This window comes from Dunckerocampus dactyliophorus, chromosome 15, assembly GCF_027744805.1.
Source record: "Dunckerocampus dactyliophorus isolate RoL2022-P2 chromosome 15, RoL_Ddac_1.1, whole genome shotgun sequence".
NCBI lineage: Eukaryota > Metazoa > Chordata > Actinopteri > Syngnathiformes > Syngnathidae > Dunckerocampus > Dunckerocampus dactyliophorus.
Genome location: NC_072833.1, coordinates 27,814,155 through 27,840,057, shown reverse-complemented (window position 1 = coordinate 27,840,057; position 25,903 = coordinate 27,814,155). Strand labels below are relative to the sequence as shown.

Genomic DNA, 25,903 nt, shown 5'->3' with positions numbered 1-25,903 from the left:
GCACGAACTTTTGTTCAAAATGAACACTGAAGTGTGGTAATATTTTTTTCTCCAAAATTAGGATTGTATGGATTTGCTTCTTATAATATGACGTTATGGCTAAATGATGCACGTACTGTCCCAGACTGAGGTCGGTCGTTGCCTGTCAAAATTGTAAAACATTTAAAATTTTAGAAAATTTTAATATTTAGGAGATAAGCAGTTAGTACATTTCACCTAATGCCAAATCTAGACCTGGATGGATAATCAAATGAAACAAATCTTTTTAGTCAGGCATAATTTTGTACAACCACGAAGGGGTCGTTCATGTTCACACGGAAGTCAAACGTCGATGGCTGGTGTTTGTTTTGCTATCAGTAGCAGGTAAGCCGTCGCATTTTACAATATTATATACTCAGATTTGAGGCACACCATTCATTGAAATATAGTAAAAATATTTAACCATCCATTATTATGTACAGCCACAAACTAAGGAGAGGTTTAACGATTTGAAAGCGTTTGTTTACATCTGTTGCAGGACGTCCATTGTAGTGGCCTAGCTAAACGTGTTAGCGATGGTAAGTTTTTGGGAGTACTTGGCTTTTTAAACGATGCAGCACCTGTAAGGTGCTTTATTTTGCCCTATTTTATCATTCGTATTGTAGTAGAATGGACGTTTGTTAGCTATGCTGTAAAAGCAGTCATGATCATGTAGCTAAGCTAAGTCGCTAACAAACGATGCCGTTTCCAAATTGAACGATCAAAGAATGATTAGGGCCACACAAAACATAAAACATGATTAGGATATTCAACAATATTAATAAAACTGCAAATGAAACGACATTAAAGAAAATGTATCTACAATTATAAATGCAGTTCATTTGGCTATCCCCAAAAAATTGCACGATCAAGAGATTGTTATATATTTTTAAAATTATAGATGAGATTTTTTTATGAAGGTAATTCCTCACTTTTTATTATATTTGACATAGTCCCAAAAGCAAACACTAAAAATATTTATTGGCCTATATGATATTTGTATATTTGGATAAATATAAAAGGTTACATGAAAAATGCATCTAATTTGGGCCCTATTGGCCTCCATTGTGTATGTAGTCACCTATATTTAACTACTATGTAGTCACCTATATTTAACTACTGTGCATATGTTGACCTACATTGGGTTGGTTTTAACGTGTTTTATGAGTACAAATGTGAAGAATAACAAATTGGAGCCAAATTTTTCTGTATGCAGCCTTTTGTGAAAAAAGTTTGGACACCACCGATGTATGCTATGGAGCTGAATTTTGTATTTAAAAAAAAAATTATTGACTTGTACTTTAATGCATGTTAGCTATTTTTACAGTTCTATCCCGATTTGCACTATAATTGTCATAGCCTTTTTGATTCCTATAGATATCATGACCTAACGTAGATTTCATGTGTTGTTTTGCCATTTATGAATAAAGAACATCATATCGAGTTGAAAGTACGTTTAGTGTGTGCAGCAGATGTGACTATAGTTGAATGATTTGACCCAACATCTCTTGCTTGTCCGCTTCTCTCAGTATGCCTGCTGAACGCCAGCGCTCAGTAAACATGGATGAGAATGATGCTGGCTGCTTCAGCCCCAAGGACAAAGAGAAGGACAGAGAGGGGGAGAGGAAAACCGCACCCTCGCGAGACAAAGCAAAAGATGAGGCCAAGCTGAGCAGCAAAAAAGACAGCGGCAAAGAGGAGAAGAGGAAGCGTCTGGAGGAGGAAAAGAAGAAGAAAGAGGAGAAGGAGCGAAGGAAGAAAGAGGAGGAGAAACAGAAAGCAGAGGAAGAGCAGAAGCAGAAAGAGGAGGAGGTGAAGAGGCAGAAAGAGGAGCAGGAGAGGAAGCTTCAAGAGGATGAGGCCAAGAGGCAACGGGAAGAAGAAGCGGCTCTCCTAAAGTACGTGACTTTCAATGTGGCATCATATCTTCTTCTAACAATAATAACTTCCTGTATTAGCCAAGATCTTAGCAATACAGACCAGTAAAGATAAGATCAAATCCCTTTGCTCACACAGATAAAATGAATATGACCCAATTGTTGTAGGGAACAGGAAGAAGGGCATCAGCTGCACCAGGAGGCCTGGGAGCGCCACCAGTGCAGGAAGGAACTACGCAGCAGGAACCAGAACGCCCACGAGGCCCGTCCCGAAGAGACCTTCTTCAGCCGACTGGACTCCAGCCTCAAAAAGAACACGGCCTTTGTCAAGAAGCTCCGCACCCTCACCGAACAGCAGCGTGATTCTCTCTCCAACGATTTTGCCTCCCTGAACTTGAGCAAATACATCGGCGAGGCGGTGAGCTCCGTGGTGGAGGCCAAGCTGAAGATCTCAGACGTGGGCTGCGCCGTACACCTGTGCTCTCTCTTCCATCAGAGGTATGCCGAGTTTGCTCCTCTGCTACTGCAGGCCTGGAAGAAGCACTTTGAGGCCAGGAAGGAAGACAAAGCACCCAATGTGAGCAAGCTGCGCACAGACCTGCGCTTCCTGGCCGAGCTCACCATCGTGGGATTCTTCACCGACAAAGAGGGTCTGTCTCTCATATATGAGCAGCTGAAGAACATCATCGGCATCGACCGTGAGACACACACTCACGTGTCGGTGGTGATCAGCTTCTGTAAGCACTGTGGGGACGACATTGCCGGCCTGGTGCCTCGCAAGGTGAAGCTGGCTGCCGAGAAGTACAAGCTCACCTTTCCCCCCAGTGAGATCATAAGCACAGAGAAACAGCAGCCCTTCCAGAACCTTCTGCGGGAGTACTTCACATCTCTCACCAAACACCTGAAGAAGGACCACAGGGAGCTGCAGAACATTGAAAGGCAGAACAGGTGAGATCAGTTGTGAGAGTTCTTCTGCCCCTCTATGAAGGTCTCTAAGGCCAATGGAGCTTCTTGTGGTCTTCAGGCGTATCTTACATTCCAAAGGGGAGCTGAGCGAGGACAGACACAAACAGTATGAGGAGTTTGCCACCTCCTATCAGAAGCTGCTGGCCAACACTCAGTCGCTGGCTGATCTGCTGGATGAAAACATGCCAGAGTTGCCTCAGGACAAGACCGTGCAGGAAGGTGTGTCTGTTTTTTTTGTTTTTGTTTTTTTTTGTCTCCCAACCACGCTCAGCTTAAACTGACAAGTCTTAAGAGATGACATGTTTCTCCCTCAGAGCACGGCCCTGGCATTGACATTTTCACCCCCGGTAAGCCTGGAGAGTACGACCTGGAAGGTGGGATCTGGGAGGACGAAGACGCTCGTAACTTCTATGAGAACCTGGTGGACCTGAAGGCCTTTGTCCCCGCCATCCTCTTCAAGGACAACGAGAAGGGCAGCCAGGCCAAAGACAAGGATGATGCTAAAGGTTTGTTTAACTTAGATACTGTTGACTAAACAAAATAGACTCACTCATCTTGATGCTGTCTTTGTCAGATGGCAGAGAGGGCAAGGAGGGCGCGAGCACCACAGAGGAGTTGGAGCTGGAACTGGAGACTCTGGACATCGCGGATGAGCCTTTAGAACTAGAGGGAGCCGATGAAGCAGAGAGTGAAGAACTAGCCAAAAAGCTGATGGATGAGCAGGGTGAATGTGCACGTTTACACCTTTAGCATCAGAAGAGCCATTTGGGCCATTTGGGCCCTTTCCACCAAATGAAAACTCACTTGGAGCCACAAAACCTATTTAACTGCTAAATTAGGGGTGCACGGGCCAATATGAGGAAATATGACGTCATAGCAATAAATTTGATAACATAAAATAGCTCAGATAACCAATAATTTCCAAAAATCCCTAAGAGGCGAGATTACCCATACTGTGGTGTGTGTTACTGGTCTTAGGTGAGCAAATCAAGCAGTCCTTTTCTGTAACATGCGCCACACCTCCCTGAGCTCACTTGTAAACAATCATGGCGTGATGCCGGCGATCTGTGGGACTTCTTTACCTTATCGGCCACCTGAAACGCCAGCAAAGCTGTTTTGAAAGCCTCCTACAACGCCAGCGCTGCTAAAGAAGCCACCACAAAGCTAGCCGCACTGGACAAGCAGCCCTTTACCATCGTTGAAGATAGCCGCTTTTGTCAGCTCGTAAAGCACTTACAGCCACGCTTTGTACTTTCGAGCCGCCAGATGTATGTTTGCCAGCAAAATAGGACATATGGCCGCACTCCTGCTCACACTGATGGAAACAAGAACATCAGCTTTACTACTGATGCATAGCCCTGTTAGCTTGCGAGGTCTGACAGCACAGTGACTTCAGTTTTGTTTGTTTGAAAAAGATGAGTGTCCCCAGAAACACAACTTTTGTCCATTTTTGTTACTTTTATTTAGTTTAATAGTAGCAAGGTCATATTTGCTTAGGGACACATCTACACCAATCCACCTTTGAGCCTCTTACTTCCAGGTGAGCACAAATTACAGTTAAATTTTAGAAAGAAGAGCTTTAAATAAGGTACTGCTTATCTTCCGTATCAGCTTTGAGAAGCAGAACGTTATCAGTATCGGTTTGAAAAAAATGTCTTGTGCATCCCTACAGAAAATTGTAAGTAAAGCTGCATACAGTATATTCTGTGTTTCCTGGAATGTATTGTCAACTTCCTTTTCTGTCTTCCTGGTGGAGTGATGAGCCACACCTGTTGCCACCTGCCAATAAGTCATAGTTCTTGAGCCGTTCCCGCCCATTTCAGATCAACATTAGCAATAAAAGTGTACAGCATACACATAGTTCCAGTTCAAGTAACACTCTCCACGTGGCTTTAGTTGCCATTGTTCATTAGCGACAAAGGAAGCTAACAAGCCAAATATTTGTTTGGCTAGATGGGTTCTCATCCAGCTGACTCAGCAGAAACCACTGCCCTAGCACAGAAACATAAAGCACATGGAGCCACAGCAGAAGGATGAAAGAGCCCTGCTTTACACATCTTATCTTAGTTTCTCACACATACCTTTATTTCTGTTTTTTTAGAGCAAGAGGATGAGGAGGCTAACACTGGATCCCACTTGAAGCTGATTGTGGATGCCTTCATCCAGCAGCTCCCTAACTGTGTGAACCGTGACCTCATTGACAAGGTGACCAGAAACAATGTAACACACAGACAAGATATTTGGCTTCTTGAGTGCTATGTCACCTCCTGCAGGCTGCCATGGACTTCTGCATGAACATGAACACCAAGTCCAACCGGAGAAAGCTGGTGCGAGCGCTCTTCACTGTGCCCAGGCAGAGGTAATTGATGAAGTACCTTTCAGTAGGTTTGTGATGTGTTTTTTCCAATGATTCCACTGTGAGGATTTGAAAGGGTTGAAAAGATGGGGGCTCTCTGCCAGGAGGCCACACTCCAGTGTTGCCAAATGGGAAATGGCAAATCATCCTACCAGAAGCTTGAAATGATTGGTTCTTTTATAGACTGTACGGTACTGTTTGGTCAGATCAGGAAATCCACTGACCAAGTGCATGTGAGTTAAGCCATCCCATGTGATAGTACTCAGCCAGTCAAATCTGTGCATTCCAGGCTAGGGATGGGTACCCATTTCAGTACTTTTATAGGTAGCGACCCAATTCCATCGGTACTACAGAGTACTGACTCACGTAAAATCAAAGGATCCCATTTTTGGGTACCTAAAAGCTTCATTGTGACTGTGAGGGAGTGGAAGAGTAGACAGTAGGTGGGTTGCACGTGACACAAGTCGGCACCGGCTCAAGTTTGTGACCGACAACAACCAAAATTTCTACTGAAATGAATTTAGTTTGTGCATTATTAACTCTTTCACTGCCAAAAACGTCTTTTGACATCTTTTCAAAAAGTAACGTTGGCTGCCAAAGACGTGTATTGACGTCTTTTCCTTTTTTTTCGCCGGAGCAACAGGACAAAGTCTTATTCATCTTGTGTGTGAATTTCTGACTTGTAGGCAATGTATTTCTGTCCCAGCAGGGGACAACAGTTCTCTTTTCCGCCAACCGGTAGTGACAGATTGTCTATGAAGAAGACTGATTGTGGGTTGAGAGAGGAAAATGGCGAAACACATGCAGATATTGAGCGGAGACGAAAAAATCCAGGCAGCTAACACTGTCGCAGAGCTTGTCTGACGGTGGATCGCTAAAGATAGAGGTGACATCGGTGATGTAGGTGACGTAGACACACAGTTGACAATGGCAGCCCAAGCAACAAGCTAGTGGTTAGCGTTGCTGAGCCGTGTGGCGCGACACCAGAAGAAGTTCAGAGCCGGGTGATTCAGAATCCGACCTTGATTCTTCTGACGAGAGGCTGCCCTCTGGATTGGTCAGCAGCAGGGATTCATCCCCACATCCAGCAGACCCCACTGTCATTCTGCTGGAATTTGTTTCTCTGCAGAAAATGCTTGTTTTCTCTGTTTTTTGGGTCAAAATCAGGCGTTTTTGCTCAAAGTACCCTATGTTCTCCTGCTAATATCGAAAGACGCAAAAAGGCTACAAACACACTTTTTTTCTGATTAAAGAAGAGAGTCTAAAGTTTCTTTAGATAGTTTCAATGTTTATGTAGTCCTAAAACTCAAGAGTCTGTGGGTCTTGAAATGCTCAGCAAAAATGCCCCAAAACTCTGGCAGTATGGAGCTCTCTGCTCTGAACAAGGCTGGCAGTCATTGAGTTAAGAAAAAAGACTGCGTCGTTAAGAGTATTCATTTTGAAGAAAACTGTGAGAAGTGCAATGTTACAAGACACAGTTTTTTTAACTTTATGTGTCGAAAAGAAACGTCACAGTGACAAATGTTGAGATTGTATTTTTAAACAAAAGAACATTTATTACCACATAACACACACAAAACTACCGAAAATGTCTGTGTAATACCGATACTGACTCTGAGGTACCGGGCATCTGTACCATATGGGTTGAAATGTGAAAGATATTCCTATTCCTATTCCAGGCGTTAAACATTGCAAGTGTAAATACACACACACGGAAGAACGAGTGAGACATAGAGTATGTTGGAGGAGTGGAAAAGGGGATGCAAGATGAATGATATGTAGACAAGAGAAAAGTAAAAAGAGAAGAGCCAAGTGGACAGCCTGGGGTTTGAGGAAATTGTAACTGGTCCTATTTGAGTTTTTGTTGAATAGCCCTGCTTTATCGAGGAAAAGGCTTCTTGAGACGTCATCTGTACTTCTGTGTAGAAGGTGTCGGACGTTTCGCTCCTCATCCGAAGAGCTTCGTCAGCGAACTAATAAGTGCTGGTAGCTTAGGCCTTAAATACAGTAAGAGTGGGCGGAATTGGTGTGCCAACACCCTCCTCCTATTGGTTCGTTACACTAAGCCTGGGCGGAGCAGTGGTATAATCCTATCCTGTTATTCACACCTACGATAAAAGGGAAGTGTCGCTCCCTGAATTGGGTATGAACGACTCTGATACTGGCTTGTTAGCATCTATTGTTCTGGCTCGGCCCTGCCTTCACCTCATTTGCAAGACTAAGAGCTGTGGGTTTTGGTCTCAGTAACCTGCTGAACACAGGGTCCAAATTAAACCTCAAACCACCATTCCGATTCAATGATGGGTTCTGTTGTTTGACAAAAATAGCTTCCTTTACTCCTCTTTCAAACCATCTGTTTTCTTTGGCCAAAATCTTTACCTCGCTGTCCTGAAAAGAGTGATTGGTAGCTTTCAGGTGTAGATGTACTGCTGATTGAGGAGTAAAGGAAGCTATTTTTGTCAAACAACAGAACCCATCATTGAATCGGAATGGTGGTTTGAGGTTTAATTTGGACCCTGTGTTCAGCAGGTTACTGAGACCAAAACCCACAGCTCTTAGTCTTGCAAATGAGGTGAAGGCAGGGCCGAGCCAGAACAATAGATGCTAACAAGCCAGTATCAGAGTCGTTCATACCCAATTCAGGGAGCGACACTTCCCTTTTATCGTAGGTGTGAATAACAGGATAGGATTATACCACTGCTCCGCCCAGGCTTAGTGTAACGAACCAATAGGAGGAGGGTGTTGGCACACCAATTCCGCCCACTCTTACTGTATTTAAGGCCTAAGCTACCAGCACTTATTAGTTCGCTGACGAAGCTCTTCGGATGAGGAGCGAAACGTCCGACACCTTCTACACAGAAGTACAGATGACGTCTCAAGAAGCCTTTTCCTCGATGGACAACTCCTGTACGACTGAGAGCCTACACAGAAGCCCTGCTTTAGTTTTACTAACAGCAATGTTAGACAGCACCCCCACCTGGCTGTAAAGACAAGATCAGGATTGATCCTGTGTGTGTTTGCTACCAGCCTTGTATTGCAGGCGTCAAATGATTATACATCATGGGATTACTCATCGTACAGAGGGTGAAATGATCTTACAAATGCAGAACGTACTGTACGTCTGGCAACACTGACACATTTCCAGTCCCTGTGGTGTGATGATCATCAAAGCACAACATTTTGTCTTCTGCCAGGTTGGATCTTCTGCCTTTTTACTCCCGCCTGGTGGCCACTCTTCATCCCTGCATGTCGGACGTGGCCGAGGACCTCTGCTCCATGCTGAAGGGAGACTTCCGCTTTCATGTATGTCCACCACCTTACCCGGGTCATAGACACAACCTTCATCTTAGGAGAGGTTTAGCTGTTTCACATCACTGACATTAGAAGCAGAAGCCGTCATATCACATGCATCAGAAGAGTGGATATCTTTCACCAACGTGTGTGTTTGTTTCTGCGATAGATTCGCAAGAAGGACCAGATCAACATTGAGACCAAAAATAAAACGGTCAGGTTCATTGGGGAGCTGGCCAAGTTCAAGATGTTCTCAAAGACAGACACGCTTCATTGTCTCAAGGTGTGTGTGTGTTTTTCAAAATGTGACAAGATTCCTCGTTGTCTGGTGATAATAAATAAATAAAAATCACAAATAAAAGCAAAATTGATCATTTTGCCAGCCTCCATATATTGCCATGTGCAGGAGGTTGGAATTGTAAATGAGCCTGACTATGTTTACTTTACTGTACTGTACTGTACAATGATGCTGTTTTTTTACAGTGTAATGACATGTTTACACCAGCAGAGGCTGCATCATGGTGCTGAGTGATTCAGTAGGAGACTGGAGTGGTTAGCTTTAGCATTGCACGGCTGATTTGGTTCTCTCTCTGTCTGTTGTTACACAGTCGTTTTTGTTGGCTACAGTGCTCCCTTGTCTGTGTAAGCTCAGATCCTTGGTGCCGCCTGAAACACGTGTGTCTGTTTTCAAGGCAAGGCAAGCTTAGAACTGCCTAGAGCACAATTCATACACAAGGTCATTCAAAGTGCTTTACAGAAAAGAAGGGTAAAATCACTTCATAAAGTCACTCCAACTCTAGATCTTGAGGGACTGTCTTGGCTGACACGTCTCTTCAACATTGCGTGGAAGTCGGGAACAGTACTTCTGGGGTGGTGGTCCCCCTTTTCAAGAAGGGTGACCGGAGGGTGTGTTCCAACTATAGAGGGATCACACTCCTTAGCCTCCCTGGGAAAGTCTATTCCAGGGTGCTGGAGAGAAGGGTACGACCGTTAGTCGAAACTCGGCTACAGGAGGTGCAATGTGGTTTTGGTCCTGGTCGCGCAACACTGGACCAGCTCTACACCCTTGCAAGGGTACTGGAGGGTATTTGGGTGTTTGGCCAACCGGTCTACATGTGTTTGTGGACTTGGAAAAGGCATTCGACCGTGTGCCTCACGGTGTCCTGTGGGGGGGTACTCCGGGAGTATGGGATTGGTGGCGCTACTACGAGCCATTCAGTCCTCGTACGACCGGCAGAACCAGCAGGAGCCTGGTTGGCATTGCCAGCAGTAAGTCAAGCCTGTTTCCGGTAAGCGTTGGCCTCCACCAAGGCTGCCGTTTGTCACCCATTCTGTTCATAATTTTCATGGACAGAATTTTTAGGCACAGCCAAGGTGTCTAGGGAGTCCAGTTCAGTGGCCTTAGGATCTGGTCACCTCTATTTGCAGACGATGTAGTCCTGATGGCCTCATCGGGCTGTGACCTTCAACTTTTACTGGGACGGTTTGCATCTGAGTATGAAGCTTCTGGGATGAGACTCAGCACCTCCAAATCTGAGGCCATGGTTCTCAGTGGGAAAAGGGTGGGTTGCTCAAGTATCAAGTATCTTGGGGTCTTGTTCACGAGTGAGGGAAGGTTGGAGCGTGAGGTCGATAGGCGGATCGGCGCCGCGTCTGCAGTAATGCGGTCGCTGTACCGGACCGTCGTGGTGAAGAGAGAGCTGAGCTGAGAGAGCTGAAGAAAACATGTATGTCACATTAACTGGAGACTCTAAATCGTCCATACGTATGAATGTAATTGTGAATGATGTTTGTTTATATGTGCCCTGCCATTGACTGGGATAGGCTCCAGCGTAAACCCACCGCCCTAATGAGGATAAGCGGCATAGAAAATGGCCAAAATTGAGGATTTTCGCACATCTTCTGGAAGACTCATCCAGGTTTTGGCAGCATACAACTGAAACGCAGCCTCACCGTGTTTAGTCCTGACTTTGGGCGTCTCCCTGAGCTTCTCAGAACCCGAGATGTACTTTGGACATCAAGACCATGAATAGTCTTGTACACAAGCAGACCCGTTTTAAAGTCCGTACTCTGAGCAACAGGAAGCCAGTGCAGAGACCTGAGTACTGGACTAATATGCTCAGATTTCCTGGTTGTAGTCAGGACTCGAGCAGCAGCATTCTCGATGTACTGCAGCTGTTTTACTGCTGGTTTAGAGAGCCCGGTGAGAAGACTGTTACAGTAGTGTAACCTGCTGGAGACAAAGGCATGGATTAGTCTCTCTAAATCTGTTCCCTTGATTTTAGCAATGTTTTTTTAGGACCAAAAATTGTATTTGGCCTCCAAACAGGCAGGAAGAGAGTTCACTCAGTGCATGTGTTTCAGCACCTAGACAAAAATGGTGTGTGTTCACAATTTAGCTGCTGCTCTTAATACAGTTGAAAAGCCAGCATATCAAGAAATGCTGCAAACATTTTATATGTCCTAAAGAGAAATTCCACATCTTTACAGAGTGAAAGATGGCATATTAAAGGAAATGGTGCATTATTATGATGTGCAGTACAGGCCAAAAGTTTGGACACACCTTCTCATTCAATGCGTTTTTCTCATTTTCCTGATTGTTTACATTGTAGATTCTCAAAACTATGAATCAACACATGTGGAATTATGTGCTGAACAAAAAAGTGTGAAATAACTCTAACTATGTCTAATATGATGGACATACAGACCCATTCCATTCCATTCCATTTTCCTCCGCTTATCCGGGTCCGGGTCGCGGGGGCAGCAGTCTCAGTAGGGAAGCCCAGACTTCCCGGTCCCCGACCACCTCCTCCAGCTCCACCGGGACGACACCAAGGCGTTCCCAGGCCAGCTGTGAGACATAATCCCTCCAGCGTGTCCTAGGTCTGCCCCGGGGCCTTCTCCCGGCTGGGCATGCCCGAAACACCTCACCAGGGAGGCGTCCGGGAGGCATCCGGACTAGATGCCCGAGCCACCTCAGCTGGCTCCTCTCGATGTGAAGGAGCAGCGGCTCTACTCTGAGCTCCTCCCGGATAACCGAGCTCCTCACCCTGTCTCTTAGGGTGAGTCCCGCTACCCTACGAAGAATACTCATATTAGCCGCTTGTATCCGCGATCTCGTTAATGACCCAAAGCTCATGACCATAGGTGAGGGTGGGAACATAGATCGAACGGTAAATTGAGAGCTTTGCCTTCCGGCTCAGCTCTCTCTTCACCTCGACGGTCCGGTACAGCGACCGCATTACTCCGGAATGCAGGAGAAGCTCTGCCACAAGTGAGAGCTGAAGACTCGACGAACAGGAGACTCTGCCAAACGTTCCCAGCACACCCTCACTACACGTTTGGGTCTCCCGGGTCTGTCCGGCATCCTCCCCCGCCATCTAATCCAACTCATCACCAGGTGGTGATCAGTTGACAGCTCAGCCCCTCTCTTTACCTGTGTGTCCAAAACATGCGGACGCAGGTCTGATGATACGACTACAAAGTCGATCATAGACCTGCGGCCTAGGGTGTCCTGGTGCCATGTGCACTTATGGACATCCTTATGCTGGAACATGGTGTTTGTGATGGACAAACTGTGGTTCTCACAGAAGTCCAACAACATCACACCGCACGGGTTCAGATCGGGGAGGCCGTTCCTCCCAATCACGCCCCTCCAGGTCACACTGTCATTGCCCACATGGGCGTTGAAGTCTCCCAGTAAAACGACAGAGTCACCAGTTGGGGTGCTCTCCAGCACCCCTCTGATGGACTCCAGGAAGGCTGGGTACTCTGAACTGCCGTTTGGCGCGTATGCACAAACAACAGTCAGGACCCTTTCCCCAACCCGAAGGCGTAGGGAAATTACCCTCTCGTTCACCGGGGATGACTCCAACACAGAGGCACCGAGCCGGGGAGCTATTAATAAGCCCACACCAGCTCGCCGCCTCTCCCCTGCAGCAACTCCAGAGTAGAACAAGGTCCAGCCCCTCTCGAGGAGTTTGGATCCAGAACCTAAACTGTGGGTCGAGGTGAGTCCGACTATATCTAGTCAGAATGTCTCAACCTCTCTCACAAGTTCGGGCTCCTTCCCCGCTAGAGAAGTGACGTTCCATGTCCCAAGAACCAGATTTGGCCGCCGAAGACCATATCGCCTAGGTGCCCGCCCTCGACCGCCATCCAAAACGCAATGCACCGGACCCTTACGCTTGCCCGCGCAGGTGGTGGGTCTACGGGGAGGAGATCCCGTGTGGCTTCTTCGGGCTGAGCCCGGCCGGTTCCCACGGGTGAAAGCCTGACCACCAGACGCTCGCCTGCGAGCCCCTCCCCCAGGCCTGGCTCCAGGGTGAGGCCCCAGTATCCCACTTCCGGGCGAGGTGCGGTCTCTCCTCGTGTGTTTATTCATACGGGTCTTCTGAATCACTCTTGGTCTGGCCCGTCACCCAGGACCTGTTTGCCTTGGGAGACCCTACCAGGGGCATATAGCCCCAGACAACATAGCTCCTAGGATCACTCGGGCACACAAACCCCTCCACCATGGTAAGGTGGTGATTCACGTAGGGGGTGTTTGTTTATTTTTACGTAATTTGGGCTTCCAGCTCATTAAACCCATGAAAACAGGAATTCAAAAAATTAGAATACTGTGAAGAAATCACCATTTACTTCTCAGTTTTTGCAGGAAAAAAAGAAAGAAATCAGGATCACATCAAATCAATCAAAATATGGTACTTTCAAAACGATATGTCAATCTTCAATACTTGGTTGGGAATCCCTTTCCCTTAATCACTGCCTCGATGCCACGTGGCATTGAAGCAATCAGCCTGTGGCATTGCCTGGGAGTTATGGAAGCCCAGATTTCCTTGATGCTTGCTGTCAGCTCTTTTTTGTTGTTGGGTCTGGTGCCCCTCATTTTCCTCTTGAGAATACCTCATAGATTCTCAATGGGGTTTAGGTCCGGTGAGTTGGCTGGCCAGTCAAGCACTGTGATGGCATGGGCATCAAACCAGGTTTTGGTGCTTCTGGCGGTATGAGCAGGGGCCAGGTCCTGCTGGAAGATGAAATCTGCATCTCCATACAGATCCTCAGCAGAAGGAATCATGTAGTCCTCTAAAACATTCTGGTAGACTGTTGCGGTGACCTTGGATTTAAGAAAGCAGAGTTTACCAACACCTGCACCGGACATTGCACCCCAAATCATGACGGACTGTGGATATTTCACACTGGACCTCAGGCAGCTTGGGTTCTGTTCCTCACCCGTCTTCCTCCAAATCCTTGGACCTTGATTCCCAAATGAAAGGCACACTTTACTTTCATGGGAAAAGAGGACCTTGGACCACTGGCCAACAGTCCAGTCCTTCTTCTCCTTGGCCCAGTGGAGACGCTTCCTATGTTGGCTCAGGTTCAGAAGTGGCTTGACCCGAGGAACCCGACAGTTGTAGCCCATCTCCTGGATGCGTCTGAATGTGGTGGTTTTTGAAGCTGTGACTCCCGCCTCATTCCACTCTTTCTGGATCTCTGCCAGATTCTTGAATCTTCCCTGTTTGATAATCTGCTGAAGCCCAAGGTCATCTCTTTTGCTGGTGCATCTTCTCCTGCCACATTTTGCCCTTCCTCTAGACTTTCCATTGATATGCTTGGACACAGCACTCTGTGAACAACCAGCCTCCTTAGCTATGAACTTTTGTGGCTTACCCATCCTATGGAGGGTATCAATGATGGTCTTCTGGCCAGTTGTCATGTCTGCAGTCTTCGCCATATTGAACCCAACTGATACAATTGAACCAAACTGAAGCAATTTAATGACACCTGGGGAAGCCTGTGCAGGTGATTTGAGTTTAGTAGATGATTAGTGTGTGACACTCAGTTTAAAACATTCATGCCCTGCAAAATTTGGGCGGATTTCTTCACAGTATTCTAATTTTTTGAATTCCTGTTTTTGTGGGTTTAATGAGCTGGAAGCCCAAATTATGTAAAAATAAACAAATAAATACTTGAAATCGTTTAAATTGTGGGCCCTGAATCTATAATCTATGAAACTTTTTGAATGGAATTATGGAAATTAAACAACTTTTCCATGACATTCTAATTTTTTGGAAAGGGTCTGTATGTCTTATAATTGTTTTTGGATAGCGCTGCAAACCCTTGGTGTTCTCTCATTGAGCTTCATGAGGTAGTCACCTGAAATGCTTTTCACTTCACAGGTGTGCTTTGTCAGGTTACTTAGTGGGATTTCTTGCCTTATTAACGGGGTTGGGGCCGTGGGCTTGTATAGTGTGTGTCCAAACATTTGGCCTGTCATGTATTAGTATTTGTATATTATTCTTCTTCTATATTATCGTAACATTAGTTGTTTATTTGTTCTTAAAATGCTAATAATAATATTTAAGCGTTCAGTGTAAATTTGTGGGACAGTAAACATTTCAAAACACACTTGTTGTTTTGTGACTCTGTTAAATAAAGTTTTTTCATTGTACTTTTTAAAAATTAATGTTAAAATCTCATCTGGTTGGTCACGTCTCATGACCCTGTTAACACGTGGTAATGTTGTGTGTCCCAATAGATGCTGCTGTCTGATTTCACACACCACCACGTGGAGATGGCCTGCACCCTACTGGAGACCTGCGGCCGCTTCCTCTTTCGATCCCCTGACTCTCACCTGCGTACCAGCGTCCTCCTGGTCAGTACCACACGGCTCTGCCTTCTTTTCACGCCTTTATTGTACGCTGGTATTTCTAGCATCACATCTTACCCTTGCACCTTCTAAAAACTATGTGTGTTCCAGGAGCAAATGATGCGTAAAAAGCAGGCACAGCATCTGGACGCCCGATATGTGACCATGGTGGAGAATGCTTACTACTACTGCAACCCCCCACCCATTGAGAAGACGGTGAAGAAGAGGAGGCCACCGCTGCAGGAGTACATCCGCAAGCTGCTCTACAAGGATCTGTCCAAGGTCACCACAGAGAAGGTTCTCAGGCAGATGCGCAAGCTGTCCTGGCAGGACCCAGAAGTTAAGAGCTACCTGATCTGCTGTATGGTCAACATATGGAACGTCAAGTACAACAGCATCCACTGTGTGGCCAACCTGCTAGCGGGCCTGGTGGCCTACCAGGAGGACGTGGGCATCCACGTGGTGGACGGGGTTCTGGAGGACATCCGCTTGGGCATGGAGGTACACTAGGGTGACATCCATGGTTATAAACGGACATTGATAACGTCATTTGCTGATATTTACACTCTCAGGTCAACCAGCCCAAGTTCAACCAGCGCCGCATCAGCAGCGCCAAGTTCCTGGGAGAGCTCTATAACTACCGTATGGTGGAGTCAGCAGTCATCTTCCGCACCCTCTTCTCCTTCATCTCCTTTGGTGTCAATCAGGACGGCACCCCGAGCACGCTGGACCCCCCTGAGCACCTCTTTCGCCTCCGGCTGGTGTGCACACTGCTTGACACCTGTGGACAGTACTTTGACCGCGGCTCCAGCAAGCGGAAACTCGACTGTTTTCTTATCTACTTCCAGGTGAGTCCTCCTCCTCCAAGACCCGGAAAGACAATGGTTGTGAACAACAGCGTGTGGTGTTTGTGTGTCTGCAGCGCTACATCTGGTGGAAGAAGAGCGTGGACACTTGGACCAAAGACCACCCCTTCCCCATCGACATCGACTACATGATCACCGACACTCTGGAGCTGCTGCGGCCCAAAATGAGACTGAGCTGCTCCCTGGAGGAGGCCAGCAGGCAGGTGGCCGACTTGGAGAGGGAGGTGCTGGTCAAGCTAGGTAAGGTGTTTAGATGTGTGTTCAGTACATCCCTGCTTTTTGCCAGCAAATGGCGGAAAACGTTTGGAATCGATAGGCGTGTCCCGATATCAATTCAATCAATATCAATTTAATATGACCAACCTCATCACGCATTTGAAGCAAGATTTTCACAACACAACAGCTTCCTGAAACATCTCCCGCCGTTTGACACATTTGCAAAGCGTGAGAAACTCCCACGGGATGGCAAGAAGGCATTGGCTGTAAGAGAAAAAAAGATCCTGTCTTGTTGCGGAATGGCAATTTTAAAGGGTCACTGACATGATTTATCAACTTTGCTTAAATATGTTCTATGTTGTTTGTAATTATGTTCGACCTCCTTCAGTTTTTGTAAGCAAATGGTAAATTTGGAAAAGTTAGATTTATAGTGCATGGCGGGAGCCATGATGGTCTGAATGTCTTAGAAAGGGGGCGTTTCCCAAGTGACATGGGGAAAGGCGCAGCTCTTAGCTAACGCCTAGTCAACAAACCCTTCTATACTGTAGGTAGCTCGTCGACTTTGTATGGTATATTTTTCATCATAATAGTAGTCCTGTCAAAACGTTCACAGTATCCGAGTGATACAGTAGGTTTGTTTTGTTTTTCAAGAGACGAAGGTTGAAGACTACAACGAACACCTTTACAAGAAGCATTTGGCTTGAAAGTACGCTATAAACACATTTGGGACGCCAGGTGCCATGAGCGCACACACATACAGCAGCTCGCCTCGCACTCACAGGTTGAGCGACAAGGAGAGAGAGAGCGTCAGCGCACAGCGATGTACCTGCTCACGCAACAGTAATTATTGCACATTGTGGCTCAAAATCAGCCTTTGCTACCTCCAAATGAAGGCACAAATATAACTCCATAGATGTGCACCTCCAAAACAGGACTGTTGTAACTCAGCCCCTCTTCCCGCAACCACCATCGCTTTGCTCGCCCACGACACTGAGCCAACAAGGCAAATAGATTTGTAGTTTGCTCATAGAGCCCACGCCACAAGCCTGACCCCGACCAAGAGCCACAAAAGTAGGGGCGCCCAAAGTGCGGCCCTGGGGCCATCTGTGGACTGTGGCTAATTTGTCATTGCATCAGTGCAGAAACAAAATTGGAAAACCAGCAAAAATGGTTAAAATAGAGCAAAAGACACAATGAGAAAAAGCTGAAATGTTGACACCAACAACCAATATTAACAGGGGCAGCAGCCTAATCAGGGAAACCCAGACTTCCCTCTCCCCAGCTACTTCGTCCAGCTCCTCCTGGTGGATCCTGAGGCGTGTCCAGGCCAGTTGAGACTGCGAGCTTCACCCGGATGACAGTGCTTCTCACCTTATCTCTAAGGGAGAGCCAGCCACCCTAGGGAGAAAACTCATTTGGGCCGCTTGTACCTGCCGTCTTGTCCTTACGGTCACTACCCAAATCTCATGACCATAGGTGAGGGTGGGAACATAGATCGGGGCGGGGGTCAATTGAGAGCTTTGCCTTTGGGCTCAGCTCCCTCTTCACCACAAAGGACCGATGCAGAGTCCGCATCACTGCAGACGCCGTACCAATCGTCCTGTCGATCTCGTGTTCCATCGTTCCCTCACTCATGAACAAAACCCCAAGGTACTTAAGCTCCTCCACTTGGGGCAGGATCTCATCTCCGACCCGGAGATGGCACTCTACCCTTTTCCGGGTGAGAGCCATGGACTCGGACTTGTTCTGATTTTCATCCCAGCCGCTTCACACTCGGCTGCGAACCGATCCATTCACACTCAGATTCATACCTATGGACAATTTAGAGTCAACTTAAACAACCCAACTTCCATATATTTGCATGAAATGCCACTCATCACAAACTGTAATGTACATAACTCGGTGTCCAGTTTATGCCTTACATCACTCCAGAAATTAATCTTTTGTAGGTAAATAGAATTGTATAGCCAAATTAAGGTAAATGTAACAAATATGCAGCCACAAACTTATATATAGTGCAAATACTATAAACATATTGCGAAAAAACAAATGCAGACACCGGATTATGTACATTTCATGGAAAGATTTACCATTCTCAACCACCATACTTTTCTCCGCACATCTTTTCTCTGGGACTCTCATGTCTCATGCATCATGTCTCATGCAATTACATTGCTAATGGCCACAAGAAGAACCACCTTGATATCAACCCAACCTACCACAACCATGTGAGCTCATATTTTCCAAGAATAATAATAATAGCATTTATAAATATAGTGATTTTCTCATTTTTCTAACAATTCTATTCAATTCCATTGTCATGTTACTTGCCTATGCCTATCTACATCAAATAAAGCATGGAATCCTTAAAAAATTCTAGCAACAGCAAACTAATCATGGTTTCCTATAGAGACACTTTTATAATGTTTTTATTTTCTTCTCCTTTATTTGTGAATTTTGCATCATTTGCCATGATGAGTGCAGGTTGTACGGCTGAGATGTTATTGTGCGCCCACGCGAGTTGCTGATGTGAAGCAAGAAAAGTTGTAGGAGACTTATAGATTTATATACAGATGCGCCAAAATGTTACTCTACTTTGATTGACTTTGTATGGACTTATTTCAGGAGCAAAATGCCAATGAAAGGGTTGAAAAATGTAGTCGCACGTGTGCTCCCATTTATTTTTTTCTACTCGCACAGTCTATTTGTAGGCGCATATGCGAGTGAAATGCTGGCACCGTACAGCCGCTTCTTCATTTGAACCAAAAGCCGTTCCCTCGTCGTCTTTTTCCCTTGTTCTCGTCTTAAAGGGGAATGAACATAGCATACCAGCACACACAGTCAAAACAGACAAAAAGACTTTTTATTTTATTTTTTATTAAAACACCGAATTTACCGACATGGGTAAAATGACGTCAGTTATCATGGAAAATTTTGGTCAATTTTTGGTTTATCGCCCAGGCCGTATACCCACTGGAATTTCTTGTTTGTGATCTTCCTCCCATTCCAGAAATGTGTGTCACTGCATAGCCTGCCTTTGTTTGGCACTATGAAGGTGTGGACGGGGAATGTGCAGATAAAGAGTGTAAAGTGCCGTCTCCGCCCTGTGAGAAGAACCTTGAGTGGTTGTTACTTAGGTTGCATGTGGGGGGAAAATGAATGAGTTGTTTGTCTATGAAGGAGAATGGCATGTTGACAAGCCTCATGTAAGGGCGTGTACACATGCGTGTGCAAAGAGGTGCTCACATATGATGGGATGACTTTTTAAAAAGCATGTGTGTGTGAATGAACAGTAGCGCTATTGTACGAGCAGGATCACACATTCCTGGGTTCCCAAGTTACATGACACCTGACGTTCAGCCCCTCTTATGGCCTCATTTCTTTACCGTAATCCCTCGTTTATGGCGGTTAATTGGTTCCAGACCCGACCGCGATCAGTGAATGCCGGTGAAGTAGGAGTCAATATGTGTCATGTGTCACTATGTATTCTTTACTTGCGTATCTTGCTTGCTGCTGTAACAAGTGAATTTCCCTGCTGTGGGATTAATAAAGTACAAATACAATAAATGGAACATTTTTCCTAGTTATGGCATAGAACGTCTAACTAAATACGCTATTTAACGTCATGAGAGCCCTCGAGACATGAAATAACACCCCTATATTTTCACCTTTACATTTGTAGTAGCCAATATAGTAGATGTAATCAGAGAAAATAAGACATATTTGATATAAATAAGATAACATAGACTCGCACGTTAGCAGTTCCTTGTGTTTTCTGGACGGCGTGCTTCCAGTGTACTTCCTTGCAGCTTTAAATGGCTTTACACTGGTATTAGCCAATATAGTAGACAGAATAAAAGTAAATAATCCATATAAGATGAACATAAAACTCCTGTTTGAGGAGTGTCACAGTAAATGTGTTCCCTAGGGAACTTTAGTGAGGAGTCTAGGACCTGGCTCACTGAACAGTGACACCTAGTGGCCAATGTGGAATACTACATTCACAGTCCCAATGCTTCTTCTCCCTTGGATTTGTATTTTAGTTCATTTAGTGAGATCATTTGACATTTTTATGCTTGAAAATGCTTCATTTAGGCCAAGAATTAGTACAATGTGCATATTTTTTACTAATATGCTGTATTAAACCATGGAACCGTATCATTTATTCATTGATGAATGTATGAAAGTGCAATATAGCAAGGGATGGATAATGGAAGTGTGATATTGTGAGGGATTAACATCCTGTCATTCCCGGAATGAGATGCTCATACAGATGCTAATTGTTGACAAACCCCCACCTTCATCCCTCTTCATCCTCCACAGGTCTGGCCATGGAGAGGGACGGCCGCTCCAGCGCCATGAGCGAAGGCGAGGGCCTGGATGAGGAGGACGATGATGGCGATGAAGACGAGGAGGGCGGTGCCGAGACGGAGGAGCAGTCGGGCAATGAGAGTGAAATGAACGATGTGGAGGATGACGTGAGTCCATCGTTTCATTCACACACACACACATATCCTGCCAGCAAGCTCATCAGCACCCTCTGTCTTTGTTTTCCTCACAGGAGGCATCTGACAATGAAGAGGAGGAGAGGGATGAGGAAGAAGAGGAGAACACAGACTACCTGACTGACTCCAACAAAGAGAATGAGACGGATGAGGAGAACAATGTGAGTTGATGGCTATCTATGTACTGTACATGCATGTCATTCATGCAATGATATGGAATGGTGTGTGTGTGCAGGAGGTTACCATCCGTGGTGGTGGACTGAAGCATGTGGCTTGTGCTGAGGACGAGGACTTCATCCAGGCCTTGGATAAGATGATGCTGGAGAACCTGCAGGTCCGCTGCTAACACACAGTGTCCATCATCTACTGCTGTGACCGTCCATCCCTGACCATGTCTCACCATGTCTCTCATCCCTGCAGCAGCGCAGCGGCGAGACGGTGAAGGTGCACCAGCTGGACGTGGCCATTCCCCTGCAGTTGAAGAGCCAGCTGAAGAAGGGAGGCTCCAGCCAGCCGTGCATCAGCGAGGGAGACAGCGAGCTCTCAGAAACCATGCAGTTTGTCATGCTCACACGCAAGGGAAACAAGCAGCAGGTAGAGGTGGAGGACCTCAAATACAGTCAAACACACACACACACGCAAAGTCCAGCAACAATATTGACTGTAGAGCTGTGTGTGTGTGTGTGTGTGTGTGTGTGTGTGTGTGTGTGTGTGTTGGCAAGCAGCAGCGGGGGAATGTGTGGTTTGGAGGCAGAGACGGGCTCTCATTCTGCAGGGCGTGTCCCCTTTTTAAAGTGCACGTGGCTTCACGCAACAGCAACAAAATTGCTGGAAAAGTTGTAGAGAACACGGAACATCCTTGTAGGCAGGCAACACACACTGTATAAAGCATCCTCTGTATGTGTGTGTAGTAGTGTATTAGACACAGCTTCAGTGCACACGTTGACATTATGATCTGATGGGGGTGTCTTGCTAATAAAATACTGAGAAGTATCTAAGCTCATCAATAACAGCTTCATCAATATAACTTCTTTCTGTGTTAATGTGTGTGTGTGTGTGTGTGTGTGTGTGTTTACACAGTACAAGATCCTGAACGTGCCGTTGTCGTCCCACCTGGCGGCCAACCACTTCAACCAGCAGCAGGCCGAACAGGAGGAGCGCATGAGGATGAAGAAGCTCACCCTGGACATCAATGAGCGTCAAGAGCAGGAGGACTACCAGGGTAGGAAGGCCATCTTTAGCATTCATTGTTGACCATGGCAGCATGGTCCAAGTGTGGCTCTTCACCGTGTGTGCGTTCCAGAGATGTTGCAATCCCTCGCTCAGCGTCCAGCGCAGGCTAACACCAACCGTGAGCGGCGGCCCCGCTACCAGCACCCAAAAGGTGCCCCCAATGCTGACCTCATCTTCAAGACAGGAGGAAGGTGAATAAAAATATTGGGATATTTGATGAATGAATGAAAAATTGGACTAGAGTCCTACTGTGGTCCTCATTCTCAGTGGTCCATGACAGTAGATCCCTGCTTTTGGTGGGGGGTTATTCCCAGGAACCACCAGTAAATGGCAAAAAAACACCACTGCTTGATACGCCCAAAGAAATGTCTATTTTTCTAGCTTGATGTTCACATCCCCTTCTCTTTTCAGATCAACATTTGCATTAAAAGTGACTGCTGTACTAATTAGATTAGAGCGATCTCCAGAACAAGCCCCCCCCCACCCTCCGACCACCACCGTCTCTATTCTTGCATTTGTTAGTTTGGCTTGAAGCCCTGAATGTGCCTCGCACACTTTCTAATTGTGTGTAGCCAGTCACAGCACACACCTGTGATGCGTTCAATGACCACCACAAAGAGCCAAATCTCAACACTTCTGAGTGAAGCATGAAAGCATTTTCTATGGTGTTCGTTTAACCTGTATTTATCAATACCACCCACGTGTACGGAATGAGACTGTTTCTGAATGGGAAACAAATGTTTTGATGAAAAACGGGTGAATGTGTAGGGAGGGATCCACTGTACCATCTCCACGGGGACGTGTCTGCTCTCAACATGTCTGTCCTCTAGGAGACGCTGATGAGTCCTGAGCTTAAGGAGCAACAGAGTGAAGGAGCGAGGAAGAAGAGGGAGAAGATCAGAGGGAAACATGTCTGGATGGGGGGTCCTCCAGATGCAGAGTTAAACCCCTGACCTGAACACACCCCTTCACCCTCCTAGGGGGCCTGAGGAGGACAGACCAAAGTGGCAGCCAGGGTCAGGGGTCAGACAGATGGCACTCTTTCTTGTGGTCTGTTGCCTGAGATGACAAACAAACTACTAAGACGACTTCACACATGGCGGCTGGGGAGGGGAGAGAGACAGGAAGGCGACTGTGGTCATTGCATCACACATAGGGACGGAGAAGAAGTAAGGACACGGGTGACACGACTTTTTCTTTGTTTTTGGGTCTTTTAAAATCAACATGATGCTTTGACAGGTTCCTCCTGTTCCACTGTCATGTGACCTGATGCTAGCAAACACTGCTAAACTGTCTGAAAAGTAGTTGTACACATTCAATTGCACCAATAAAGTAGATATATATTATTGATCAGGCCGATCAGTGAGAGTGTAATTATGTTTTCATGCCTTGAGGTGCCTGCAAAGCAGAGTAGGAGTAATACAGGATGCAACACTCAATGTTCTCTCAAGACTGAAGCTTTACGACAGTGGAACCAGAGTCGTATATCATGAAAAGTGTGCTGTTTTCTTAAAAGTTCCCACGTTGGATAATATTCAATCCTGCTTTGTTTTGTTTGATTGAAGGCAGGGGGTGTGAGCTCCTTCCCCAGTGTGGCTGTCCTGTAGATAACATGAATACATTCTGTATGTGTCGTAGTAAAGCATCCTACTCTTATTCTGTCTGGAAAGCAGACCGTACAGATCTGTCAGTGAGGGAGGGGTGCGCCTGTTTGTCCAAAGTCTAATTACAAGGCAGCTAACACAAGTATTTGCTCATTTCCTGTCTGGCGTCTCCTGCAAACACTATATGTATGACAGCATACAGATATAAGAAACACAGCAGACAATTCAACTACGAGTAGGATCAATAAGTAATACAAGACATACAGTGGTGTGAAAAAGTGTTGCCCCCTTCCTGATTTCTTTTTTTTTTGCACGTTTGTCACACTTAAATGTCCGTGACAACACAGCTCAACACTTTATGCACTTTTTAAATGAAACTTTTTATTATTAAGGGAGAAAAATATCCAAAGCTACATGGCCCTGTGTGAAAAAGTGATTGTGGTTGTGGATAACTGTGGTTTATCACACCTTAGTTCAGTTTCTCTAGCCACACCCAGACCTGATTACTGTCACACCTGTTCTCAATCAAGAAATCACTAAAATAGGACCTGCCTCACAACGTGAAGTAGACCAAAAGATCCTCAAAACATCATGCCAAGATCTAAAGAAATTCAGGAACAAATGGGAAAGGGAGTGATTGAGCTCTCGGTGTGAAAAAGGTTAGATAGGCATTTCTAAAGCTTTGGGACTCCAGCCAACCACAGTGAGAGCAATTATCCACAAATGGAACAGTAGTGAACCTTCCCAGGAGGGGCCGGCCAACCAAAATGACCCCAAGAGCGCAGCCACGACCCATCCAAGAGATCACAAAAGACCCCACAGCAACATCCAAAGAACTGCAGGCCTCACTTGCCTCAGTTAAGGTCAGTGTTCATGACTCCACCATAAGAAAGACACTGGGCAAAAACCACTTATGAACAAAAACAACATGAAGGCTCGTCTTCATTTTGCCAGAAAACATCTTGATGATCCCCAACACCTTTGGGGAAAATACTCAAAAGTTGAAGTTTTGGAAGGTGTGTGTCCCATTACATCTGGCATTTCAGAAAAAGAACATAATAGCAACAGGAAAACATGGTGGTGGTAGTGTGATGGTCTTCAGGACCTGGAAGACTTGCTGTGATAAATGGAAGCATGAATTGTGCTGAAGGAGAATGTTGGTGACCTCAAGCTGAAAGCAACTTGGGTTCTGCAGCAGGACAACGATCCAAAACACACCAGCAAGTCCATCTCTGAATGGATGAAGACTTTGGAGTGGTCTAGTCCAAGTCCTGACCTGAATCCTATTGAGATGCTGTGGCATGACCTTCAAAAGGAAAAGCCTCCAATGTGGCTGAATGACAACAATCCTGCTAAATTCCTCCCCAGCGCTGGAAGAGACTCATTGCAGTTGTTGTTATTTATATTTATAGTACATGTATTTGATGAAAACATTTGCAGTATATTCATCACTGGGTCATCTTATTCAAATCAAGCATCAAACTTGTTGGATGTGGTGAAATATTGCACAGACTGAGCCAATCATCGAACACACCTGCTCATTCTTCACATTCCACAGTCACTCAAGTAACAGCTACAACAAAGTCACATGACGACCTTTAATGATTGACACATTCAACATGAATACATGATTATGTACACGCCATCAACGTATGGACACGTGGGCCATTCCACCGAATTGCTGCCATTTGTTTGTGAACTCTAAATCTGAAAATACACATTTAACTACTCAAAATGTATTGGATCATCTCAGGTAACTTTCCATTTTACTTCAGGTTTCCTTAGCCCGAGATGGCTCGTTTGAAGGGGTGTCCCAAGATGGGATGATACATGAGATTGGGTATATGACAACAAGACAAGATTTTAACATTACCTTTAAGAAAAGTACAATGAAGAAATATATGCCAATATATTGCAATCTACTATCATTTCTACGAGGCACTTTGTGTGTATGCTGGCAGCCCAGCCTCCACCCACTGAGACAAAGTGACTTGTATGAGTGACAAAAGGGCTCACTCCATTCATGCCGTTGTTCTATGGAACAAACGTGCCAAGGTGCTGAAAGCAATGCACAGAATGAATCCTCTTCCTGCCTGTTTGTAGGAAAACAGACAAGCGTGCACAAGCCAATATATTGATTATCCTCCTCATGATTATCATCCCAGGCCTAGTGCCCACCAGACTTTTTTTCTGAAGGAGAAATCTTGCCACGTTTTAATCTCAGGAGATCTTGTGCCAGTTGTACTCATTTGAGTAACAGGAGTGAGTTTGTAAGCATAGAATCAGCAAATAGATGAAATATAGCCACATAACAACTAAAAC

General features: G+C 45.7%; 1 protein-coding gene across 5 annotated transcripts; it reads left to right on the top strand.

Annotated features, from left to right (window-relative positions):
- Positions 1–259: 259 nt before the first annotated feature.
- Positions 260–23,327, top strand: upf2 (UPF2 regulator of nonsense mediated mRNA decay). 5 transcript variants are annotated; one of them, XM_054800609.1, is made up of 22 exons: positions 291–363; positions 518–557; positions 1,548–1,916; positions 2,064–2,843; positions 2,920–3,080; positions 3,176–3,367; positions 3,436–3,585; positions 4,963–5,066; positions 5,135–5,220; positions 8,412–8,520; positions 8,678–8,791; positions 15,047–15,163; positions 15,269–15,658; positions 15,730–16,005; positions 16,080–16,263; positions 20,563–20,717; positions 20,801–20,905; positions 20,980–21,078; positions 21,165–21,344; positions 21,825–21,966; positions 22,048–22,168; positions 22,808–23,327. In XM_054800609.1, exons 3-22 carry the CDS (start codon positions 1,549–1,551, stop codon positions 22,815–22,817), a joined length of 3,843 nt encoding a protein of 1,280 aa, XP_054656584.1. In that variant the 5' UTR covers positions 291–363; positions 518–557; position 1,548; the 3' UTR covers positions 22,818–23,327. The 5 variants fall into 5 exon arrangements, with proteins under 5 accessions (XP_054656583.1, XP_054656581.1, XP_054656582.1 ...); XM_054800608.1 differs by lacking the exon at positions 518–557 and having other exon boundaries at positions 260–363; positions 21,168–21,338; XM_054800606.1 differs by lacking the exon at positions 518–557 and having other exon boundaries at positions 260–363; positions 21,168–21,344.
- The last annotated feature ends 2,576 nt before the right edge of the window (positions 23,328–25,903 follow it).